This window comes from Pseudorasbora parva, chromosome 18 (genome assembly GCF_024679245.1).
Source record: "Pseudorasbora parva isolate DD20220531a chromosome 18, ASM2467924v1, whole genome shotgun sequence".
Lineage (NCBI taxonomy): Eukaryota > Metazoa > Chordata > Actinopteri > Cypriniformes > Gobionidae > Pseudorasbora > Pseudorasbora parva.
In genome coordinates this window covers 29,006,135-29,028,978 of record NC_090189.1, presented here as the reverse complement: position 1 = coordinate 29,028,978, position 22,844 = coordinate 29,006,135, and the positions used below count along the sequence as shown (strand labels likewise).

General features: G+C 44.7%; 2 protein-coding genes across 2 annotated transcripts in view; both read right to left on the bottom strand.

The window, feature by feature from the left end:
- Nucleotides 1-4,199: 4,199 nt before the first annotated feature.
- Nucleotides 4,200-22,844, bottom strand: part of LOC137046041 (multidrug and toxin extrusion protein 1-like) — a 50,057-nt gene continuing 31,412 nt past the window's right edge. Inside the window, exons 11-17 of the mRNA XM_067423093.1 lie at nucleotides 9,742-9,850; nucleotides 9,473-9,548; nucleotides 9,182-9,251; nucleotides 8,885-9,017; nucleotides 8,566-8,660; nucleotides 4,531-4,609; nucleotides 4,200-4,420 (exon numbers count right to left, since the gene is read on the bottom strand). Of these exons, the coding sequence (XP_067279194.1) occupies nucleotides 4,200-4,420; nucleotides 4,531-4,609; nucleotides 8,566-8,660; nucleotides 8,885-9,017; nucleotides 9,182-9,251; nucleotides 9,473-9,548; nucleotides 9,742-9,850 (783 nt within the window). The remainder of the gene's footprint in view (nucleotides 4,421-4,530; nucleotides 4,610-8,565; nucleotides 8,661-8,884; nucleotides 9,018-9,181; nucleotides 9,252-9,472; nucleotides 9,549-9,741; nucleotides 9,851-22,844) is intronic.
- On the bottom strand, nucleotides 14,002-18,735 carry LOC137046446 (uncharacterized). The gene is made up of 2 exons (XM_067423663.1): nucleotides 17,434-18,735; nucleotides 14,002-14,116 (listed from the first exon to the last, which is right to left on the bottom strand). Exons 1-2 carry the CDS (start codon nucleotides 18,547-18,549, stop codon nucleotides 14,114-14,116), a joined length of 1,119 nt encoding a protein of 372 aa, XP_067279764.1. The 5' UTR covers nucleotides 18,550-18,735; the 3' UTR covers nucleotides 14,002-14,113.

Here is a 22,844-nt window from a genome sequence, read left to right as displayed (position 1 = left end):
CTTTTTCTATTTTTAATCAACAGTGAAATAAAATAATCAAATCAGTTGGTTATATGATTGCATATAAGCAGTTTAAATTCACCTTAGTAAATCAATTAACACTATTCAAACTTACCACTGGTCCACAATTTATACAAAGCTCTACAATTTCTTCTTTATAATTCACTGGTAACAAACTCTGAAGTTTCTTTTGACACTCTCCACACACAACCTGTGTACTTGACGTTGACTGAGCATCATCGTTTTTTCCTGTTCCATTCATCCTGTTTTGAGCCTCCATTTATCTGATTTACTGTGGTAATAATTATACTTATCCATTTTCGTTATTTCTAAAGCCTTAATTCCCACAACACAGCTTATATGTAGTTAAAGTTCAGGGCTACATCTGCATGAAAGACATTGCGCTAAAGGTCCATTGCAGGGAGAAGTCTGGGAGAATCTCAAAGAATGCTTTCTATTGTTTCACCAATAGAAAACATTTGGCGCATCATAAAGAGGAAGATGCAACAATGAAGACCTAAGACAGTTGAGCAACTAGAAGCCTGTATTAGACAATAATGGGACAACATTCCTATTCCTAAACTTGAGCAACTCTCCTCAGTCCCCAGACCTTTTCAGACTGTTATAAAAAGAAGAGGGGATGCCACACAGTGGTAAACATGGCCTTGTATTGCAAAAAAGATCATGTTTTTATATTAAATCTTATAATATTACGTGGTAGTCTACATACACAATTCCAAATATCACTAATCATCACTATCACTAATTTCAAAGCGTCCATTAAGATTTATTTCGAAACTTTACAAGACCTCTCAAACCGCAAAGCAAGATGAACTATATGGACATTTACAAATAATTAAATTCCTCTTCTTTAATTTGAGTGCACACGTATACCCTTTTTTGTTATTTCGCTTCTTCCCTTTGGCTTCAGTCTTCAATATCTTTGATATGAATATTATCCTTAAAGTTCATCTTACTATACCTGATGTTAATCATTTTATTAATGTTTCATGATATTATGGAATTCTTCAAAGCATTATATGTGAAACATTTGTACCTTCTGAAATGTTAACAGTGCTAATGTCTCAGGTTACATAACCATGATTCTCTCTGAGAGATTACTCTCACTGTGTCAAAGCGCAGCAGGAACACCTCTGTGATTGCCTCGTGACAGAATATCATAGGTGGGTGACGTCATTGAGAAAGCGCCGCAGCATCTCGTTTATATCTCAAACCATAGTTATATGTAACCAAATACCCACGCCGCCAAAATACCAAGTGCCTGTCGCAGCACAAACTTAGAAACAAGCACTCGAGACCCCGGGGTCGATGCCACATCAAGGTTATAAATCCTCACAAACGTGTGTGGCGAGGACCAACCTGCCACATCACACACTTCTTGAAGAGATACCCAGAAAGCAAAGCCCTAGAGGCAGCCATACTCTGAGATGAATGGGCTCGGACCCTTAAAGTTGAAGGTTAACCAGCTGACTATCCACTTACTTAATGTCTGCTTAGATGCAGGGTTTCCCTTGTGAGGGGACCCAATACACACAAACAGTTGATCAGTTTTACACCACAGGGCAACTCTGTGAACATAAGCATCTAAATAAGAATGCTTGCACCATGCCTGGTGCAAACTCAAGACAAGAGGGAGAAATTGACAAAGCTTGCAAATCCCCAACTTTTTTAAGAGACAAAATAGCCAAGAGGAACTTGGCTCTTGAGAGTGAGAAATCTCTCTGGAACCTCCTCAATAGGCTCGAACTGAGCTAGAGATAGGTCTTCCAAAACCATGGGCAAAATCCAGGTCGATACCTTCAAATGTGCCACAAGCCCTCAACCTCAGAGTACCACGAAGGAAGCAAGTAACCCATGTCTACCCCGAGATGCACCCTCCAACGGAATGTGGTAAGCAGAAATAGCCACCAAATACACCTTCAAGGTGGATGCAGATAACCCTGAAGAGAATCTGTCTTGCAAAAACACAAAAACACTGTCTTTCTGGGTTCTACATATGGCCCGCCAATATACCATGTAACAAATACTCTCTATTTAAGGGCAAATAGCCTCCTCGAAAAAGGAGCTCTGGAATGGAGTATGGTCTCTATTACCTCAATAGAGAGACCTGAATCTACAACTGGGCCCCCTCAGAGGCCAAGTCCACAGCTTCGACAACTCCGGGCGTGGGAGAAGAATTGAGCTCACCACCTGAGAGAGAAGGTCTTTCCTGACAGGAATCTCCCATGGAGTGCCATCAAGGAGATATACTATGTCCGAAAAACATACTCGGCCCAGCCAGAACGGGGCTATTAATAACAGACATGCCAGCGTACCTTCTCCAAACTCCTGGGAACAGCACAACCGGGGGGTAAATGATAAAGTATCTTACAAGCTTTCTAATTTATAAAAATGTAATTAAAATTAATTAAAACTAATTCCATAAAATTATCCCATGATGGCAACCCCCAAAATTGATCTATATGTAGTGCCTGAGAGAGCCCTTTAAGGTTCTATAAAACCTTTTCTATTAAGAAAAGAGTGCAAGCATGTCAAATAAAGTGTTCTCATTATGACTCATCAAAATCACTTTTACTCGAATCAGTGAATTACTGTTGGTCAAAGATTTCAAAAACAGAGATCATACTGTGTATGGGGACATAAAATGGTTACATATTATTCTTGGGCTAGTGTCTGGACTTTGCTGACAAAATAATAATTTGCAAAATATGTAAATAATTAAGTCAAAAAGTAAATAAATGAACACCATAAACGGATGTCTAATCCCTTATGTAATTATGTTTCCGCAGTTTAATTAATTGTGAAAATGATAAGATGCAAGAGAGGCAGGGACAAGGTATCTTCTTTTAATGTTATACTGGGAAATGTGTTTGCTGCAGAATATCCTGTTAACATGCATGGGGAGATTGAACAAATAAGAGTTGTCTATCTGTCCGTCCGTCCGCCCGCCCGCACGCCCGCCCGCCCGTCCGTCCGTCCGTCCGTCCGTCCGTCCGTCCGTCCGTCCGTCCGTCCGTCCGTCCGTCCGTCCATCTATCTATCTATCTATCTATCTATCTATCTATCTATCTATCTATCTATCTATCTATCTATCTATCTATCTATCGAGTCCATTTTATCTGTCTTTCTGTCTGTAATCAGTCAAATATAATTTACATCACACCAAGATCAAGCAGATGATACAAAAAAGCAGCCTGTAGTCTCTAACAAAATGCTCAAGAGTAATCATTAATATGCACAAATGAACTTGAATCCTGAAAAAATATGTGGTGAAGAGAAATTGCTGTCTTATCACATTTCTTTTTTTGCAGGACATTTTTCATGTAAAATAAACTTTTTCACCCTTATTACTAAATGATCATTTATTCTCTATTTAGTCTTTTACTTGCATTGTGAAAACAGCTAACAGTAATGTTCTCATTATATATAAATGTGTCATAGTGAACAATGGGGAAAGCTAATCACAAATCATTTGCTTAAAGAATGCTCTTTGCATTCATATTATATTGTCTAAGCCACCCCCACACATCCCATTTTTTCTGTATTTTGTATTAAAAATGTGGGATGCATTTTGAAGAGTGGACCCTTGCACTGAGAGGTATGCTATTGTTTCTTGGATTTATCCAATCTTATCTGCACGATAGGAGATAAAAGATGAGTACTGCATTTATTATGCTAATGCTTAAATAGCTAGTGCTTCAGCATATCATTTAACCATTTCCTCTCTGGCGTATTTATAGCAAAAACAAGTTCAGAACATGAATTTTGAGTGTTGTAGCTTTAAAATGATGCATCGTTTGTGATGGTTGATTTTGTATAAAACAAAATTAGATAAAAGTTAAAACACGCCCACTTCCGTCACCCATTTACATTTTCCATTAACACTGATGCTTTAAATAAAAATAGAAACATAAACATAAATGTCTTAAATAAAACAGAAATGTCAAACAAAATAGATGCAGTGGAACTCTTCATTCATTCATTTTTATTTATTTTTTAACAAAGTGTTTATAGCTTAATATTTAAATGTTACATTTTAAAGTTATTTAAAGGCAAAACATTTTAAAAGCACAGATTGTGATGAGAACAATCATCCACATCAAATACTATTATATTTGCATTGATGACCTGGGCAGTGGCAAAGTTTAAACATTTTAAGAGTAGACAAATCTCTGTTTTTATTGTTCAGTGAGCACGACATTTAACACAATACCTCCAGCTAGTATAAGCAGCATGAAGAAAACTGCAAGTCCTCGACGAACAACCAGCTGTTTGGTGGTCAATATCGCACCAACTGTGACATTTGTTCTAGTATCTGTTATTCCTCCTTCTTCTTTACGGAGTCCTTCCAGGTCTGTGGTTGTGTCTGTCTGGCCATCTTCAGTGTGCTGGTACTCTTCTGTACAATAATTCGTCAGCATAAGGAAAAAGTACATGATGAAAGAAACATATATATTTATTTTTGTTAGTTAATCATTGAAGTCATCATATACAACAGACAGAAAGTACCTTCTGTACAGCCCTTATTTTCCATTGCATAAGATTCCTCTTTGGTCTCAGGGGCTTGGACTCCTGCTCTGATCAAGGCCTGAAAATAAGAAGATAAAGACTAGAGTCATCTGATTTATCATCTGTCAGAAATAAATAAATAAAATAAATAGCAGTGTCAGTGCATTCTGAGGTGCACAGTGTGCAGAAGTCGCCAACTTTCTGCAGAGTCAATAGCTACAGACCTCCAAACTATGTGTGGCCTTCAGATTAGCTCAAGTTCATATGTTTCTATCGCTAAGCAGCTACATCCAAGTCTTACATCACCAAGTGCAATGCAAACGCTGAATGTAGTGGTGTAGGACGACGCCATTGGACTCTACAGCAGTGGAGATGTGTTCTCTGGAGTGACTATGTGGTAATCCAATGGACAAATCTGGGTTTGGCAGTCGCCAGGAGAATGGTACTTGCCTGACTGCATTGTGCCAAGTGTAAAGTTTGGTTGGGCTTGGCACCTTAGTTCCAGTGAAAACAACTTTTAATGATTCAGCATACCAAGATATTTTGGACAATTTCATGCCCCCAACTTTATGGGAACAGTTTAAGAATGGCCCCTTGCTGTTTTAACATGACTGTACATCAAGCAAGGTCCATAAAAACATGGAAGAGCGAGTTTGGTGTGGAGGAACTTGTCAGGCCTGAAAAGAATCCTGACCGCAACCCGACAGAACACCTTTGGGATGAATTAGAGCGGAGACTGCGAGCCAGACCTTCTCGTCCAACATCAGTGCCTGATCTCACAAAATCACTTCTAGAAGAAACACACTACTCAACCTTGTGGAAAGGTTTCCCAGAAGTGCTGAAGCTGTTATAGCTGCAAAGTGTGAGCCAAATCCTGATTAAACCATCCAGATTAAAAATGGGATGTCATTAAATATGGCTATGTGGTGTGGCCAGCATCTACTTTAAGTATTACAGTGCATCTCATCCTCATGGACTGACAGATTTGCCAGATTTTGCTCTGAGATGTAAGGCCATATTTTTATTAATTTAATTAAATAATTAAAGGGTTAAAGGGGATTTAATACAAAGAATAAATAAATAAGAATGGTAAAAGGAGTTTCATTTCGAATTTTAGCCTGTATGGTTCTGAAGTAATCCATTGAACTTTCAAGAATAATATTTTATTTAAAAATATGCACACATTAACTCTTGTTTGTGTCTAATATGTCAAAAAATGTCAAAACCTTTTGAGACAAAACTGAGACAAACAGACACAGTTATTTATTCATTATATTTATGAATGACTTATGAATGATCCAGCAAGCTCACTCTCCCAACAAAGGCTGTGAACCATTTCCCAAAACTGCAACTAACATCCCTAGTGTAGCTTATCCCTAGGCCCTAACACCGGGCCTCTGGTTTCAGGACACATGAGCCCCTTTCACACTGCACGTCGGACCCGCAATATTCCCGGAACATTGTCGGGTCGCCTTCTGTGTGAAAGCAACCATGTCCCGGGATTGATTACCGAATTCGACCCGGGTCGGGGACCTAGTAATATTGCGGTATTCGACCCAGGACGAGCGCTGTGTGAGCAAAAGCCGAAACTAATGCCGCAACGTGTACGTAGTTATCGTGCGACTCCTAGAGCTTGTTTTTTCAATAATACAACCCTGCAGTGCCAGAAGAGCTAGTCGGTGTTTTAAACGCAGAGAGTGTTCGTATACAAAAGAAACAAAAATTAAACAAGCAGAAATGAGCGCAAACTGGACACAAGTCGAGACCACGGAGCTCCTTACTATCCACGCTGAAGCTGAGATCGCTCGCCATTATACGTCACATCAGGATGTCACGTGTCAACTCGACCCGGGACCGTTAAGCGTTGTGTGTGAAAGCGCACATATTACGGTATTTCGCTGGCAGTGTGAATGGACCAAATCTAGCGGCCCGGGAACAAATGCCGGGTCGCATTATCTGTGTATTTGCCGGAATCGCAGTGTGAAAGGGGCTATGGAGTAGAATTTGAAGGAATTTGCAGAGTTGTCACTCTCACTTAATTATTTTTTACAATGACAAATGAACCTTCTTAAAACAATAGTCTATTTATAACCTCTTGAGAAATCTATAAGCATAAACCCATCTCATTAATTTGGCCTAAGTATTAATTTAATCTCTGTTGGATTTATGTTTCAGAATTGCATACTATGTTTAACAGAAAAAAAGGCTAACTCTGTGTCACATTAGTATTATAGGAATCTTAAAGGTTCTTCTCTTTAGTACCCAATCAAATTACATATTCAAATTCCCTTCTGGATGACAAAGGATTGTAAAACTTTCCTTCCAAAAGCCTAAGTGTGATTGGCTCACAGACCCCTTAGAGGAGAGACTATCCTCAGAGGTTAAAAGACCCCCCACACAGATCTTGCTCTCTTCTTCTTTCTACTGCTGCTCCTGTTGGTTGATGGGCATGGATGGACCAGCAGGGCCCACTGGCTCCTGCAGGCCTCAACCACAGCCTGTTATGTCTTCACTTTCCACACAGGAGAGAGGACTCTTCCAACATAGTCAGACTGAAATTTCCTCATTCCAACGCAGAAGGAAATTGCAACTTCGCCATCACTGCACTGAGAAAACATCACCGCTCTTCCTGCCTCTCCTGGTTGCCGTGCATGTGTGGGACAGAAAACCAGCCCGATCACATGGGCTGGCAAGCCAACACATCAAGCCATGTGCAACTTCCTTGACCATGACAGAGTCAAAACTAAGCATGCAAGTTCATCATATCTTCAGTCGAGGTAGAAGAAATCGATTGCAACTTCAACACCATCGACTCACAGAACCATCAAATCAGGTGCAACTTCTTCAATTATTTTAACTAATCAGAGTGTTAAGATAAGCAGAAAAAATAGTTAAATAAGTTGCTTTGAAAATAACAAGCTTTCTTAACTATGTATGTGTGATTTGTGTGTATGCGTTTCTGTTAGTTTAGTCGTGTTTGTGATTTAGTTAATACAAATTGTGCATAATACATATCTGGTTCTGACTCCCTGCCTACAAACAAATTGTCACTTAAATTATTAATTTTGTTACACGCTCCAAGTGCTGTAAATTCTGGCCATGAAAAATACCCTTCTCTTAGAAATAATTAATAATCAATACTGAGTGTTCACAGGATGGACTGATTGATTGATTGATTGATTGATTGATTGATTGATTGATTGATTGATTGATTGATTGATTTATTATAGTGTTAGTGTAACTACAAGTTAATCTCATTAATTGATTCAAATATTCATAATTAATTGTAATTAATAATCGTTATGAGTTATGAATAATTATTACAATTTCCCCTTTGAGCTAACTCACTACAGCACTTTTCGTTTTTCACTGTAAAAACGAAAATCGTTGTGTTGGAATTCACACTCGTCTTCAGTGAACATTAAGCCCCGCCTTCTTTGAGCTGACTGGCCATCATTTTGACATTGTCTAGTGCTGTTAGACCCCTCAGGCACACCAGCCCACACACACACACACACACACACACACACACACACACACACACACACACACACACACACACACACACACACACACACACACACACACACACACACACACACACACACACACATTTGTCTTACTTGATTGTATATTAAAATACCATATATGGTACAGTTTAATTTTAATCAGCATGATTGGATGCTCAAGACATCCTAAAGAAAATGTTTCTTACACCTTTATGACCTTTTTTTATTCATAAATTTGAGAATTTTATAGTAGCCTACTGCACTGTGCCTGTGTCTCCTTGAGCATTCTCCCAATATATCTCGCGCTGCAGCTGCCACACATCACAGGGGTTGAAATATTGGTGTGTACTGTGTACTGTGATGATTGGGAATATTGAGGCTACAGATAATCTACCTAAAAGTTAATCCTAACAGTGTGTGTGTGTGTGTGTGTGTGTGTGTGTGTGTGTGTGTGTGTGTGTGTGTGTGTGTGTGTGTGTGTGTGTGTGTGTGTGTGTGTGTGTGTGTGTGTGTAAAAATGGTCCACCTCTTGAGTCGCTTTTTCCCAGTCCAGTTTGTAAATGAGGATGATGAAAAACAAAGACTGTAGGAAGACACACCCAAAAAACCCAATCCACAGACCTAACAACAGAGAGAAAAATACATGAGGAGACCGATGGACATGTTTAGTGTTAAACTTTAGTTTATTGGCTCACTTTCATAACTTAAAAAAGAAAGAGAAAGAAGCTGCATTCACATAAAAAACAAACAAAAAAAAAACATATTTTGTGTTCTATAAGAAAATCCCAGCTTACTATATTCAATATTTCAAAATTAAAAAATAGTATAGCCAGCCACTTTCTTACCGATTATGCCCATGTTGAAAGTAAACATCAGAGACACTCCAATTGGTAATCCCACAAAAGAATATCCCACAATGTTACAAAGAGCACCAAGCAGCTGCTTTCCTACACCTTTGACAATGCCACCTGTAATAGCCTACAACCACACACACATTTGGGTGACTATTAAAAGGAAAATATCAAAGTGGATTCACAATGTGTGAAATAAAAATAGCAGGCCAATTCAAATTAATAATTTTAAGCGTTGTTTTTTTCAACTCATTTATCTCTAAGCAAGAGGTTTAAAACTAATATACTTACGGAAGTGGCATCGAATATATAAACAAAGCCATACATGATCATGACCTGTGAAACTCTGAGGACAATTTCCCTGCAAGACAGAGAGTTATTTAAACCAGTTATAATGCTATTCTTCATAATCTGATCCTCATTTGATGAAAAACTGCTGACGTAATATAAAAAAACAGTACATAACATAATCAACAGTTGTTAAATGTTGATGCTCTTCAGAATAATAATAAAAAAGCCTTTTGAGATAATAAAAGTTGACTACTATGCAGTGTTCAGCAGCAAATCTCTTTGTCAACTTACTCATCTTTGCTAAAGATGTATCCAATAATGTTGTTAGTACCTCCAATTATTATTGCAATCACACAGGAAACAAGTACTGCAGCAGAGAAAAGAAACAGATATTGAAGGAAAATGACTGCAAAACATCATATGAGCAACAATAATTATAGTGATTATTTTATGTTTAATTTCGACAATACTTGAATTAACGTCCTGATATCTTATATCAACGGGTTTCCAAAAAAATTGCATGTTCAGTATCAGTTAAATCTGTTGAAATTAAAACATACGTCCACAGACTAAAGATACTTTAGCAGACAGCCTGGCTTGTTCTGTTTTTCCAGCTCCAAGAGCATTTCCCACCCTCACACTGGCTGCCACTGCAAATCCCAGAGGAAACTAAATGACAGAGGAAACAAAGATTTGTGTTCAAATTCTACCCAATGGATTCCAATAATACATTTCATCTTTATGTCAAAAAACAGCAACTAGATTATATTAGGCTCAGTGAAAATAGCATATTTTCTTAGCAATAATTGCTATTTACACTAAGTGGAAAATAAGGATAGGTGCTATTTACACTAAGTGAAAATAGCAAATAGATTATATCTACACAAAGTGAAAATAACATTTTAGTTACATATGTAACCATCATTCCCTGAAGGAAGGGAGCGAAGACGTTACATCAGTTACTGACGGAATGGGGGTTTCGCTTAGAAGCCAATCGCCTTCGAGATCTACAAAACAAGCCAATGGCATAAACATGCCATGGGTCTGTGGAATTTGCATAATGCAACTCTGCCCCACCATGTGAGTATATAAGGAGTTGCATTGCAACCTCACATTATGTTTACCTGCTGAGGCTGAGCGCCCCGGCGGTTGTGGCATGGGAATGTAACGTCTCCTTTCCCTTCCTTCAGGGAACAAGGGTTTCATATGTAACCGAGATGTTCCCTTTCAGTCAGTACACTGGCATGGGAATGTAACGTCTCCTTTCCCTTCCTTCAGGGAACAAGGGTTTCATATGTAACCGAGATGTTCCCTTTCAGTCAGTACACTATGAGTTATGTCAGTTACTGACTGAATGGGAGTTCCCAATTCGATCTCGCCACAGCAGCTGTCTTCCAGCAACCTGCACAGACTGGAGATCCTGCCGTGAGTCTTAGCACTACCAAGGTAAACTGGGAAGCATATCCCACATGGAGAAATGCAACACAATGCCTACCCGGACGGTTAGGACTTACTAAACGGTATCCCGGTTAGGGATACTCCACCGTTTTATCATATTAAATTATGTTAATCCCTTAACTAAGACGACTTAATACATACTTCTCTCGTCTCAGTGTGTGCACTTAATCACTATGACATTTTGCTAGCACTTAACTTAGCCCACTAACCCCAGTTCATTCATTCGGTACCAAAGAGAGATCAAGTTAGAAGTCTCCACGTTTTCCCTATTTAAATACAGTTACACAAGTAGTTGAACAACCAAGTATGGTGATACAAAATAAAATGTGGCGCTTCTCTAAGTGGGTTAACAAGGATAACTATAATTTATGGAAGAACTTCGATTTGGTAGATCAACACCCACGTGTAGATTGCATATGGAACACTCTGGCGTATCCAACTTCAGGTGGAATCTTTCAACCCCAGGAGTGGCAAGGGTCTTGCCAAGGGAAGACATATGCTAAGAGAGTCATACCATGGAAATACACATGTGGGGTTGCCCAATGGGGTAACCATGCACATGGAGGCACCTAGTCTAACACAAGAGCTGACCATCTGGGCATGCACTCTGGTGTCAGTATCAACAGTGCTGGAGGAACTCAGGGCTTACTGAAAAGCTCACCTGAGTAGATATGCGCACGTATCCAGTCCGTGGAGTAGAATGCTGCAGCAAGCGAAGACACCTGAGTCTGTCCAGTTACTGGCCACTTGGAGCGAGTACACGGGAGGACACTGGCTACACTCAGACATTATAGAATCTTGTGAATGTGTTAGGTGTCACCCAGCCTGCAGCTCTACAAATGTCTGTTAGCGAGGCACCATGTGCTAAAGCCCAAGAGGAAGCAACACTCCTAGTAGAGTGTAATTTGAACCTGATATCCCAGGGCAATGGCATCCACTATCCAGTGGGACAACCTCTGATTGGAGAGAGCTTTCCCTTTCTGCTGCCCTCCGTAACAGACAAAGAGCTGGTCTGAGGTCCTAAAATACTACATCCTGTCTACGTAAACACAAAGGCCCTCATTTATCAAAAGTGCGTACACCAAATTTCCAGCGTACACCTTGCGTACACCCAAACCCACGGTGACTTTGAGATTTATCAATATGGACGTTGGCGTACGGCACGCTCAAATCCTACGCCAGCTCAGGAGGTGGTGTACGCACGTTTGAGTTAGTGGGAAAATGCGCAGAAAAGCAATTCCTAACACCACAAAACGCACTGACAAGATATGCTATATGACCCACTGTTAAAAACCACAACAACAACATTCGGTGTTTATTTTTGTGCAACATGAACGTCAATGTTTAATTTTTGTGACTTTACCAAAGCGTTTGATTTGTAAGCATATGTATTCCTCCAGTCGCGAGCCTGTGCGCGCTTTATCTGACGTTTCAGGCCCGCCTGGCCCGGCAGCTGCGCACGGACTGGGACTAAAATAATTCAGACTGACAAAATAATAAAAATGACCTTCTTCTTTTAAATAATAATAAAATCAATAAAAACGGCATTCTTCTTCTAAATAACAAGCGTCATTAAGAATAATAATCATAATAATTAGAATCTTACAAATTGTCATGTAATTAATAATGTGAATGAATCTTACTCCACATCACATCATCATCACTATTGTACACCCCAATACATGTGCCGTGATACGAAATTAAATGCTATTTTTTTCAAAACGTGCTGTAAAATAATGCAGTGATGGTAATTTATCATCCAAACAGCTATTTAAACTGCTGGAGTGCGCTTCTCAACCTCCACACTATTAACAGTACTCGTTATTTGTGTCCATATTTTGTTTTTGTAGGTGCCTTTAATTCCACTCTTTAAACTCCCAAATAAAACAATTTCGGGGTTTTTTTTCCACTTCCCTGGTGATCTCGACGGGTGCGTCTCAATCATCTCACTAGTCCACTAGTCAGAGCACTGATCAGGGAGTCAGCCCATTGACTTATGTCCTAATCAGTGCCCTAAATAGTGGACTAGTGAGATGATTGAGCGCGCCCGATCTCCACATCGGAGAAGTTACGCTTCTTTGCCGTCTTCTGTTTGTCCATGGCGTAAAATGAGGGCGTGGGAGAGGCGGAGACTTGAATATATAGGGGCGTGTTATTCTATTGACGATCGTTTTCAGCCGTGGCATTTATCAAGGGCAGGTATTGCGTACACCTGGATTGCATAGGTACGCACAGCTTCATAAATCAGGCGATGAGAGGAGTGTAAGCATAATCTTACGCCAACATATACACCAGTTTCTACGCAAGATTGATAAATGAGGGCCAAAGGGCGTGTACAAGACTGTGCAGTGCCGAGGCTGGGTCTGCCTCCTCCAAAGGCAGCACTTGCAAGTTCACTATCTGATCCCTGAAGGGAGTGGTGGGGACCTTGGGCACGTATCGAGGTCGGAGTCTCAGGATCACATGAGTTAGCTGGCCATAAATACAGGCACACTTCGTCAACCAAAAGTGCCTGCAGGTCTCCTACCCTCTTGATGGAAGCCAGGGCAACCAAGAGTACCACTTTCATTGAAAAGAACTTCAACTCTATGGATTTCAGGATTTCCCGATCGGGAGTTTCCTGGGGTCTTCTCGCCGAGAAGATCATCAGGTGGCATAGAGTTTACACTTTAACAAAAAGTCCTGTCTCATAGACAAGACCCTAGTTGAAGTAATGGTAGCCATCACCTGTGGTGAAAGGGTAGTCAAACCTGCCAGTTCCGTCCAGGGCCCACACATGTAGGTTCCATAGTACGGGACATGGGTGCCATAGGGTGCCCCGTCTCTGAGTAAGAGGTCCTTCCTCTGAGGGATCGACCAGTGAGGTTCAGAAGGAGTATGAGTTCAGAAAGCTCTGAACTGGCCGGGCCAGTATAAGGCGACTAAAAGGACCTTCTCCCTGTCCTCCCTGATCTTGCACAGGACCTGTACGAGAAGGCTCTCTGGGGGAAACGCATACTTGCATGGGCCCCAAGGCCAGCTGTGCACCAGTGCATTCATGCTGAGGGTCCCCTCAGAGGAATAATACTAGCCTGGATGCCAGCCGAATTTAGCCCCGCCCACAACATTTTTTAGGACGGGCAGTTCGGTCTGGCATCGCTCCATAGAGGAGTACATTTACATTTAATCATTTAGCAGACGCTTTTATCCAAAGCGACTTACAAAAAAGGGTAGAGCAATAGTGTAACAAGTTCGATATAGTGAGGAAGGAAGAGGACACGGGGGTCGGCAGGACTGTTGATGCTCTTTATTTTCTCAATAACTCAAATCACAACGTGCACGCTTCAGCGTGTGTTTGTCTCTGTATACACTCAGTTTCGCTTCCGGGTCACGCACTTCCGGGTTCCGGATATCTCGGGGTCTCGCAACAACAGTCCGACTCTCTCTCTCCTCGGTCTCCGGTTCCGCTGGTGTTTTATCCCGTCTCCGCGCTCATTACTAGAACAAGAGACAGGTGTTATTAATCTGCGTCCAACCCACTCACTTACCGCTCGTCCCGTGGCCCTCTCTCCCGCTGCAGACCTCGCTGAACCACGCCCCCCTTGCCACATACCCCCACCGCCCGACCCAGGCCGGGGAGCCGTCCGGCCTGCAGCCCCCCCCCCCCCCATTTCTGGAGAGGAAATCGGCCACAGCCATCTGAGCACCCGGCCTGTGGACCACCTTGAACTTAAACGGCTGAAGAGCCAGATACCAACGGGTGATCCGCGCGTTGGTATCCTTCATGCGGTGGAGCCATTGGAGAGGAGCGTGGTCCGAACAGAGAGTGAACTCCCGCCCCAGGAGGTAATAGCGGAGGGTGAGAACGGCCCATCTGATGGCCAAACACTCCTTTTCTATGGTGCTGTACTTAGCTTCTCTCTTGGAGAGCTTACGGCTAATGTACAGCACCGGCCGCTCTCCCCCCTCCACCTCCTGGGCCAGGACTGCGCCCAGCCCCCTGTCCGACGCGTCAGTCTGCAACAAGAAAGGGAGAGAAAAGTCAGGGGAGTGTAACAGCGGCCCGCCACATAGGGCAGCCTTTACTTGGGTAAAAGCCTGTTGACACGGCTCCGTCCACTGGACCGTATCTGGTAGCCCCTTTCTAGTAAGATCAGTCAAAGGGCTGGTGAGGTCCGAATAATTTGGTATAAACCGTCTATAATATCCCGCCAGCCCCAAGAACTGTCTTACCTCCTTTTTGGTCTTGGGCCTCGGACAGGTTGCAATTGCGGCAGTCTTATCAATTTGGGGACGCACCTGCCCATGACCCAAGTGGAAGCCCAGATACCTTACTTCCACCCGCCCAATCGCACACTTCTTCGGATTGGCCGTGAGCCCCGCTCTCCTCAGCGACCTCAGGACCGCCCTCACATGCTGCATATGCCGCTGCCAGTCGTGACTATAAATCACTATGTCATCTAGGTACGCAGCAGCATATGCAGCATGGGGACGCAAAATCCTATCCATGAGTCGCTGGAAGGTTGCGGGCGCCCCGAACAAGCCGAAAGGAAGCGTGACAAATTGGTGTAATCCGAACGGCGTGGTGAAAGCTGTTTTTTCTTTGGACAATGGAGACAAGGGGATCTGCCAATAGCCCTTTGTTAAGTCCAGTGTCGAATAAAATCGAGCCGAGCCTAACCGATCAAGCAATTCGTCAACCCGTGGCATTGGATACGCGTCGAACTTCGACACAGCGTTCACCTTGCGGTAGTCCACACAGAACCTGACCGAGCCGTCCGTTTTGGGGACCAAAACTATCGGGCTCGCCCAGTCACTGTTGGACTCCTCGATTACTCCCATGTCGAGCATTGCGCCTAATTCGTCCTGAACTACTTTTTTCTTGTGTTCAGGCAAGCGATACGGCCGGCTGCGAACTACCACGCCCGGCTCGGTCTCGATATGGTGCTGAATCAAGTCGGTACGTCCCGGTAGGGGCGAGAACACGTCAGCGAACTCCGCTTGTAACTTCGATAAATCAGCGAGTTGTAACGGTGAGAGGTGGTCTCCCCCAGGGGCCAGCGCGACTGATTGCGCCTTAATGCTCGCCTCTGGCCCGAGATCATCCTCTCCCCCGATCACCGTTGCCAACAACACCGATTCCACCTCATTCCATTTTTTCAGCAGATTGAGGTGGTATATTTGACGTGCCCCGTTCCTATCGGATCGTATCACTTCATAATCGAGCTCTCCTATCTGTCGTGCGACCTCAAACGGCCCCTGCCACTTCGACATTAATTTTGAGCTCGAGGTTGGGAGTAGAACGAGCACTTTCTCTCCCGGTGTGAATTTGCGCAGTTTAGTACCCCTGTTATATGACCGGCTCTGGCGGTCCTGGGCTTGCAACAAATTCTCCCTAGATAGCCGCCCCAATGTGTGGAGTTTTGTTCGCAAGTCCAGCACATATTGAATTTCGTTTTTGGCCAACGACGGCCCCTCCTCCCAAGTTTCTCGTAGGACGTCCAGCACCCCCCGTGGCTGACGCCCGTAGAGAAGCTCGAAGGGGGAAAACCCCGTGGAGGCTTGCGGGACCTCGCGCACAGCAAATAAGAGGGGTTCTAACCACCGATCCCAATTTTTGGCGTCTTCTTGTACGAATTTACGGATCATGGATTTAAGAGTGCGATTAAATCGTTCGACCAAACCGTCTGTTTGTGGGTGATAGACGCTGGTTCTGGTATTGGGATTTAATGCCCAATAATCCGTACAATTCGCTTAACGTGCGTGACATAAACGCCGTGCCTTGATCAGTGAGGATTTCTTTCGGAATCCCCACCCGGGAGATTAAACGAAACAGTGCGTCCGCAACACTCTTCGCCGAGATGTTGCGGAGAGCCACTGCTTCCGGGTATCGTGTTGCGTAGTCCACGATAACTAGCGCAAAACGATGCCCGCGTGCGGATCGTTCTAATGGCCCGATGAGGTCCATCGCAATTCTCTCGAAGGGGACCTGCATTAATGGAAGAGGGCGCAATGGCGCCTTTTGGGGCGGCCAGTGGGTTCACCAACTGACATTCAGGACAAGACGCGCACCACCTGCGCACATTGTCATAAATGCCTGGCCAAAAGAATCGGGTCATTAAACGATTCAGCGTGGCCGCCTGTCCCAGGTGGCCCGCCATCGGGTTCGAATGAGCCGCCTGGAAAAGCATTTCCCGGCGGTTCTTTGGTACTAACAATTGGGTTGTATCCATTTTTGTCTGAGCGTCTTGGGTCACTCGATACAACCTATCTTTAATTATGGCAAAATAAGGATACGTGACGGGCAATGCGGGTTGGAGGGACTGACCGTCGATAGTGCGGACCTGTTGAAACGCATGTTTTAGCGTCTCGTCTTGAGACTGCTCCAGAGGGAAGTCATCGCGGTCCGAGAGAATCAGTCTCTCAACCCCGCTCGGTTCCTCTGAAGCCGTTCCCAAGGGCCCCGTATCAGCCTCGCCAGCCTGCACTCGCACCACCCCGTTCCTAGCCTTGTTTTCCCAAGCGGCATCCGCGCACAACGACCCCAATAACGCCGAAAAGGCGGGCCAATTCGTCCCCAGAATTAGCGGATGCCGGAGGTGGGGACTAACCGCCACCTCAACACTATGCTTTTTTCCCCTAAACTGTATCGTGACTGGGACAACCGGATATTCCACCACATCCCCGTGCACACACCGCACCTTAACCACGCGGCTTGTATCCAACGCCCCAGGCTGAATCAGGCTTTGATGGATCGAGGTTTGGTTACATCCTGAATCCACCAAGGCCTGATATGTACCCCCCTTGATACTTACAGGAATTTGGTACTCTCCTGCTTGATCGGGGGTGGTCCGCTGGACGTCCGGGATCCGGATCATTGTTCCGATGTCCATCATCGGACATCGGTCCACAAAATGATCCGGATCACCGCACCGCCAGCAGGCCAGCCCAGGCCTACCCGCCGCCCCGGCGGCGGGGAGTGGGTTGGAGGCTGAGCGCGGATAGGGGGCGGAACCGGATCCATAGTCACTACCCGTCCCCAGCGGCCCCGCCCCCCTGGGCGGGACCCGCGAACTCCCAGACGGTCCAAGGCCCATCCCACCCCGGCCTCTGGGGGGAACGCGAGGAGGGCCTGGAGGGCGGGACCTGGGGAGAGGGACAGGTCGAGAGAGAGAGAGAGAAGGGGGAGAGAGAGAGGGAGAAGTTAGTGGGGGTGCGCCGACCCCCGGGCACGCCACCAGGTGGTCCTCCGCCAAATTGATGGCCGTCTCCAGCGACGTGGGCCGGTGGCACTGGACCCACTCGGCGGTCTTCCTGGGGAGCCGAGTGATAAACTGCTCCAGCACCACCAGATCGACGACATGGTCCACGTCGCTGCCGCCGGCCAGCAGCCATCTGCGGCACTCGTCCCGGAGCTGTTGGGCCAATGCGAAGGGTCGACCGGACTCGCCCCACTCCAGGGAGCGGAAACGCTGGCGGTGTTGTTCTGGGGTCCGGCCGACCCGCTGAAGTATGGCCCGCTTCAGATCGTCGTAGTCCAGGAGGTTCGCAACCGGTAGATGTTGCGCGGCCGCCTGGGCTTCGCCTGATAGAAGAGGGATGAGGCGCACCGGCCACTGTGCCCGGGGCCACCCGCAGGCCTCCGCGGCTTTTTGGAAGAGATCCACGAAGGCCTCGGGGTCGTCTTCCGGCCCCATCTTCTGTAGGGGCACGTGCACCGGTGCGCTGGCCCGCCCAGCGGCCTCGGCGCGAACCTCCCGGTCCATCCAGCTCCGGAACTGCTCGCGGTCCTCTTGCTGGCCTTGGACTATGGCCGCGAAGCGGCTCTCCTGTTCAGTCCGAAGGTCCAGCAACGCCTTATGATGTTCCTGGTGGAGGACCGCGAGGGAGGTGATGATCTCCGCAAATGGCGAGGCGGAGGGCGTTGTCATGGCGGCGGCTCTGTCCTGCTTCCTTCCCGGGTTTCGGCACCAGTGTAACAAGTTCGATATAGTGAGGAAGGAAGAGGACACGGGGGTCGGCAGGACTGTTGATGCTCTTTATTTTCTCAATAACTCAAATCACAACGTGCACGCTTCAGCGTGTGTTTGTCTCTGTATACACTCAGTTTCGCTTCCGGGTCACGCACTTCCGGGTTCCGGATATCTCGGGGTCTCGCAACAACAGTCCGACTCTCTCTCTCCTCGGTCTCCGGTTCCGCTGGTGTTTTATCCCGTCTCCGCGCTCATTACTAGAACAAGAGACAGGTGTTATTAATCTGCGTCCAACCCACTCACTTACCGCTCGTCCCGTGGCCCTCTCTCCCGCTGCAGACCTCGCTGAACCACGCCCCCCTTGCCACAAATAGAAGCAATGAAACAAACAAGGCCAACAACCTGTAAGAGCTGTAAGAAATCTCAATTAATTAGCACAGTACACAACATTTTTTTTATATAGCCAGCTACAACAAATACTCACGTATGGAAAATACAGAACACTGGATTTTGATAGCTATGATAACAACCCATTAGGACTAAGGCTGATGCCCCAACTGTTGTCGTTAATGCGGATTCAGTGGCCCAATGGGTTGGTTTTGTATGGCATTCTAGCTAAACGCGCAGCAATAGCCATCGACAGCAAAAACTCACGTACGCAAAATACAGAACACTGGATTTTGGTAGCTATGATAACTATGTAACATACCCGCCTGAAGGCACAAATCCGGATGAGAGACGTAGATATGATCCAGGAGTGTGCGCTTTTTGGTCGTTGCTGTGGTGATCAGTAAGTGCTATTCTGTATTGGTCAAGTGCAATAGGAAAAGTGCAATTGGAAAAGATGTGTCTTAAGATGTTTTTTAAAAATGGCTACAGACTCGGCAGCACGAATTGAGATCGGCAGGTCATTCCACCAGGTGGGAACGGTCCAGGAAAATGTCCGTGAGAGCGATTTCATGCCTCTTTGGGATGGAACCACGAGGCGCCGCTCATTCGCAGAACGCAAGCTTCTGGAGGGTGTGTAAGTCTGAACAAGTGAGTTTAGGTATATTGGTGCAGAGCCAGTGGTTGTTTTGTAAGCGAGAACTAGTGCCTTGAATTTGATGCGAGCAGCCATTGGCAACCAGTGAAGTTTGATGAAGAGAGGCGTAACATGCGTTCTCTTCGGCTCATTAAAGACCACTCTCGCTGCTGCATTCTGGATCAGCTGCAAGGGTTTGATAGTGCATGCTGGAAGCCCAGCCAGAAGAGCATTACAATAGTCCAGTCTGGAGAGAACAAGAGCTTGAACCAGGAGTTGTGCAGCCTGTTCTGATAGGAAGGGTCTAATCTTTCTAATGTTGTATAAAGCAAATCTGCAGGACCGGGCTGTTGCAGTAATGTGGTCAGTGAAGTTTAACTGGTCATCAATCACAACTCCAAGGTTCCTGGCTGTCCTTGATGGAGTTATGGTCGATGAACCAAGCTGAATGGAGACATTTTGATGAAGTGCTGGGTTGGTTGAGAAAACAAGTAATTCTGTCTTTGCAAGATTGAGTTTAAGATGATGCTCTTTCATCCAGTCAGAAATGTCTGTCAGACAGGCAGCGATACGAACACTGACTGTAGGATCATCTGGTTGAAATGAGAAGTAGAGTTGAGTGTCATCAGCATAGCAGTGATAGGAAAAGCCATGTTTCTGAATGACGGAACCTAATGATGACATGTAGATGGAGAAAAGAAGTGGTCCAAGGACTGAGCCCTGGGGAACCCCAGTAGCTAGATGATGTGACTTAGACACTACACCTCTCCATGACACCCTGTAGGACCTACCAGAGAGGTAAGACCTGAACCACTGGAGGGCAGTTCCTGAGATCCCCATCTTCTTAAGTGTTGACAGGAGGATCTGGTGGTTAACTGTGTCAAAAGCAGCAGACAGATCCAGCAGGATGACCACTGAGGATTTGGAAGCTGCTTTTGTCAGTCTCAGTGCCTATGTTACTGAGAGCAAGGCAGTCTCAGTCGAGTGGCCGCTTTTGAAGCCGGACTGGTTGTTGTCCAGGGGGTTGTTCTATTCAAGAAACATAGAGAGTTGATTGAACACAACTCGCTCAAATGTCTTTGTAATGAAAGGCAGAAGGGTAACCGGTCTGTGGTTTTCTAAAAGTGCTGGATTCAAGGAGGGTTTCTTAAGCAGTGGGGTTACCCGAGCCTGCTTAAATGCTGTGGGAAAGGTTCCCGTGTGAAGAAAAGTGTTGACAATGTGAGTGAGTGCAGGAGTGATTGAAGAAGAAATGGCCCGAAGGAGGTGAGTGGGTATAGGATCAAGTGGAAAGGTAGTAGGGTGATTGGAAAGGATGAGTTTAGAAATATCTGCCTCGGAGAGCGGAAAGAAGGATGGAAGCATGTTCGTGTTAGTTGTTGAGATGTGCATTTCATTTTGTGGTGAGGAGAACTGGTTGCTGATGAGAGATGTTTTGTTTGTGAAAAATGATGCAGTCATCAGCTGTAAGAGTTTTAGCACTTTGAGATTTTGTTTAATATAAAGTGCATTATAAATAAAATGTATTATTATTATTATAATTATTATTATTATTTTATTATTATTATTATTATTATTATTATTATTATTATTATTATTATTATTATTAAGGAGGGGGAGGAGGAGGACAAAGAAGAGAGGAGAAAGTTTTAAAGAGTGTGCGAGAGTCAGAGCAATTGTTGATTTTGTTGTGGTAGTATGTTGTTTTAGCCGTGGAGACATTTGTAAAGAAAGAAGAGAGAAAAGACTGATAAAAGGTAAGGTCAGTATAGTTTTTAGATTTCCACCATTTCCTCTCTGCCGCCCTGAGTCCAGAGTGATGTTCACGGAGAACATCAGACAGCCAGGGGGCAGATGGGGTGGGGCGGGCTGGTCTGGATGAAAGGGGACAAAAACTGTCTAAGGAGGATGTAGAGTGGAGCAAAGAGTATCAGTAGCACTGTTAGTGTCCAGTACTGAGAACTGAGAAGGTGGAGGGAGTGAAGATGAAACCATAGTCGAGAGGGAGAGAGTGAGCGTAGATTATGCTGAAAGGTAATCTGTGTAGGAGTACGTGTTGTATCAGGAGTCAGTATGAGGTTAAGAGTGATAAGAAAGTTGTCTGAGGTGTGTAATGGAGTAACTAAAGTGTTGTCCGTGGAGCAGTTGCGTGTGTAGACCAGGTCTAATTGGTTACCTGATTTGTGAGTAGCCGTAGTAGATACTGACTTAAGGTCAAATGAAGTCAGTAGAGTGCTGAAGTCTGTGGCTAGGTGTTTAACCAGATGGATGTTGAAGTCATCAAGCAGAATCAGAGGAGTGCCATCCTCAGAGAAGCTAGAAAGTAACACATCCAACTCCTCCACAAAGTTATCGAGGTTACCTGGAGGACGATAGACCACTACCACATGGATTTTAACAGGGTGAGCAATAGTGATTGAGTGTGATTTAAATGAACTGGCCGATAGAGATGGTAAGGGATCAAATTTCCAATCATTTGAAATAAGCAAGCCAGTAGCCCCACCCCTCCCAATTGGCCAAGGGGTGTGTGAAAAAGTTAAATTGGTTGAGAGGGCTGCAGGAGTGGCAGTGTCCTCTGGTTTGATCCAAGTCTCAGTTAGGGCTATGAGGCTGAGCTGAGAATGAGTCCCAATAGATGAAATAGCGTCTGCGTTGTTTACAGCAGACTGGCAATTCCAGAGACCAATTGGAATAGGGAGTAAAGTAACAGAGGATTTCTGTAGACTGCGCAAATTATTAGGATTGCGGCGTCTCGCACGTACAGAGCGTGATTTACGAGTGCTAGTAGTAATAGTTGAGATTTGAAAGCACATGGTGAATACAGATCAAAGAAAAGTCCAGATAGAAATTAGGAAAACCGAACACAAATAATGAAAAGGAAAATGATACTCAAGTGCCTTGTCGGGGTCCTTGCTCGGGAGGAGTTGCACAGGGAAGAATTGAGGTCTTTACTAGGGGTGACCCCGAATAGTCGAAGATTCGATGCATCGATATGCGGAGCCTGATTCGACCACCGATCTCACGGTCGAATCTTCGCGGGTGTTATGAAACGAGGATCATACCATTTTGGCAATATGGGCGTGCTCAATATTTTAAAGACGTGTCGCGGCACTGAGCTGAGCATCGGTGTGCGACCCCTTTAAGGGCGCTGAGCTTCGCACCGCGCCTTTAAAATTAGAACACGTTCAATGAGTGTACACGCACCGGCGGCAGCATTCAGCGTGTGTCC

What these genes read in the sequence shown, in the direction of transcription:
- LOC137046446 (XM_067423663.1), bottom strand. Translation starts at nt 18,549, where the DNA reads ATGACAACGCCCTCCGCCTCGCCATTTGCGGAGATCATCACCTCCCTC.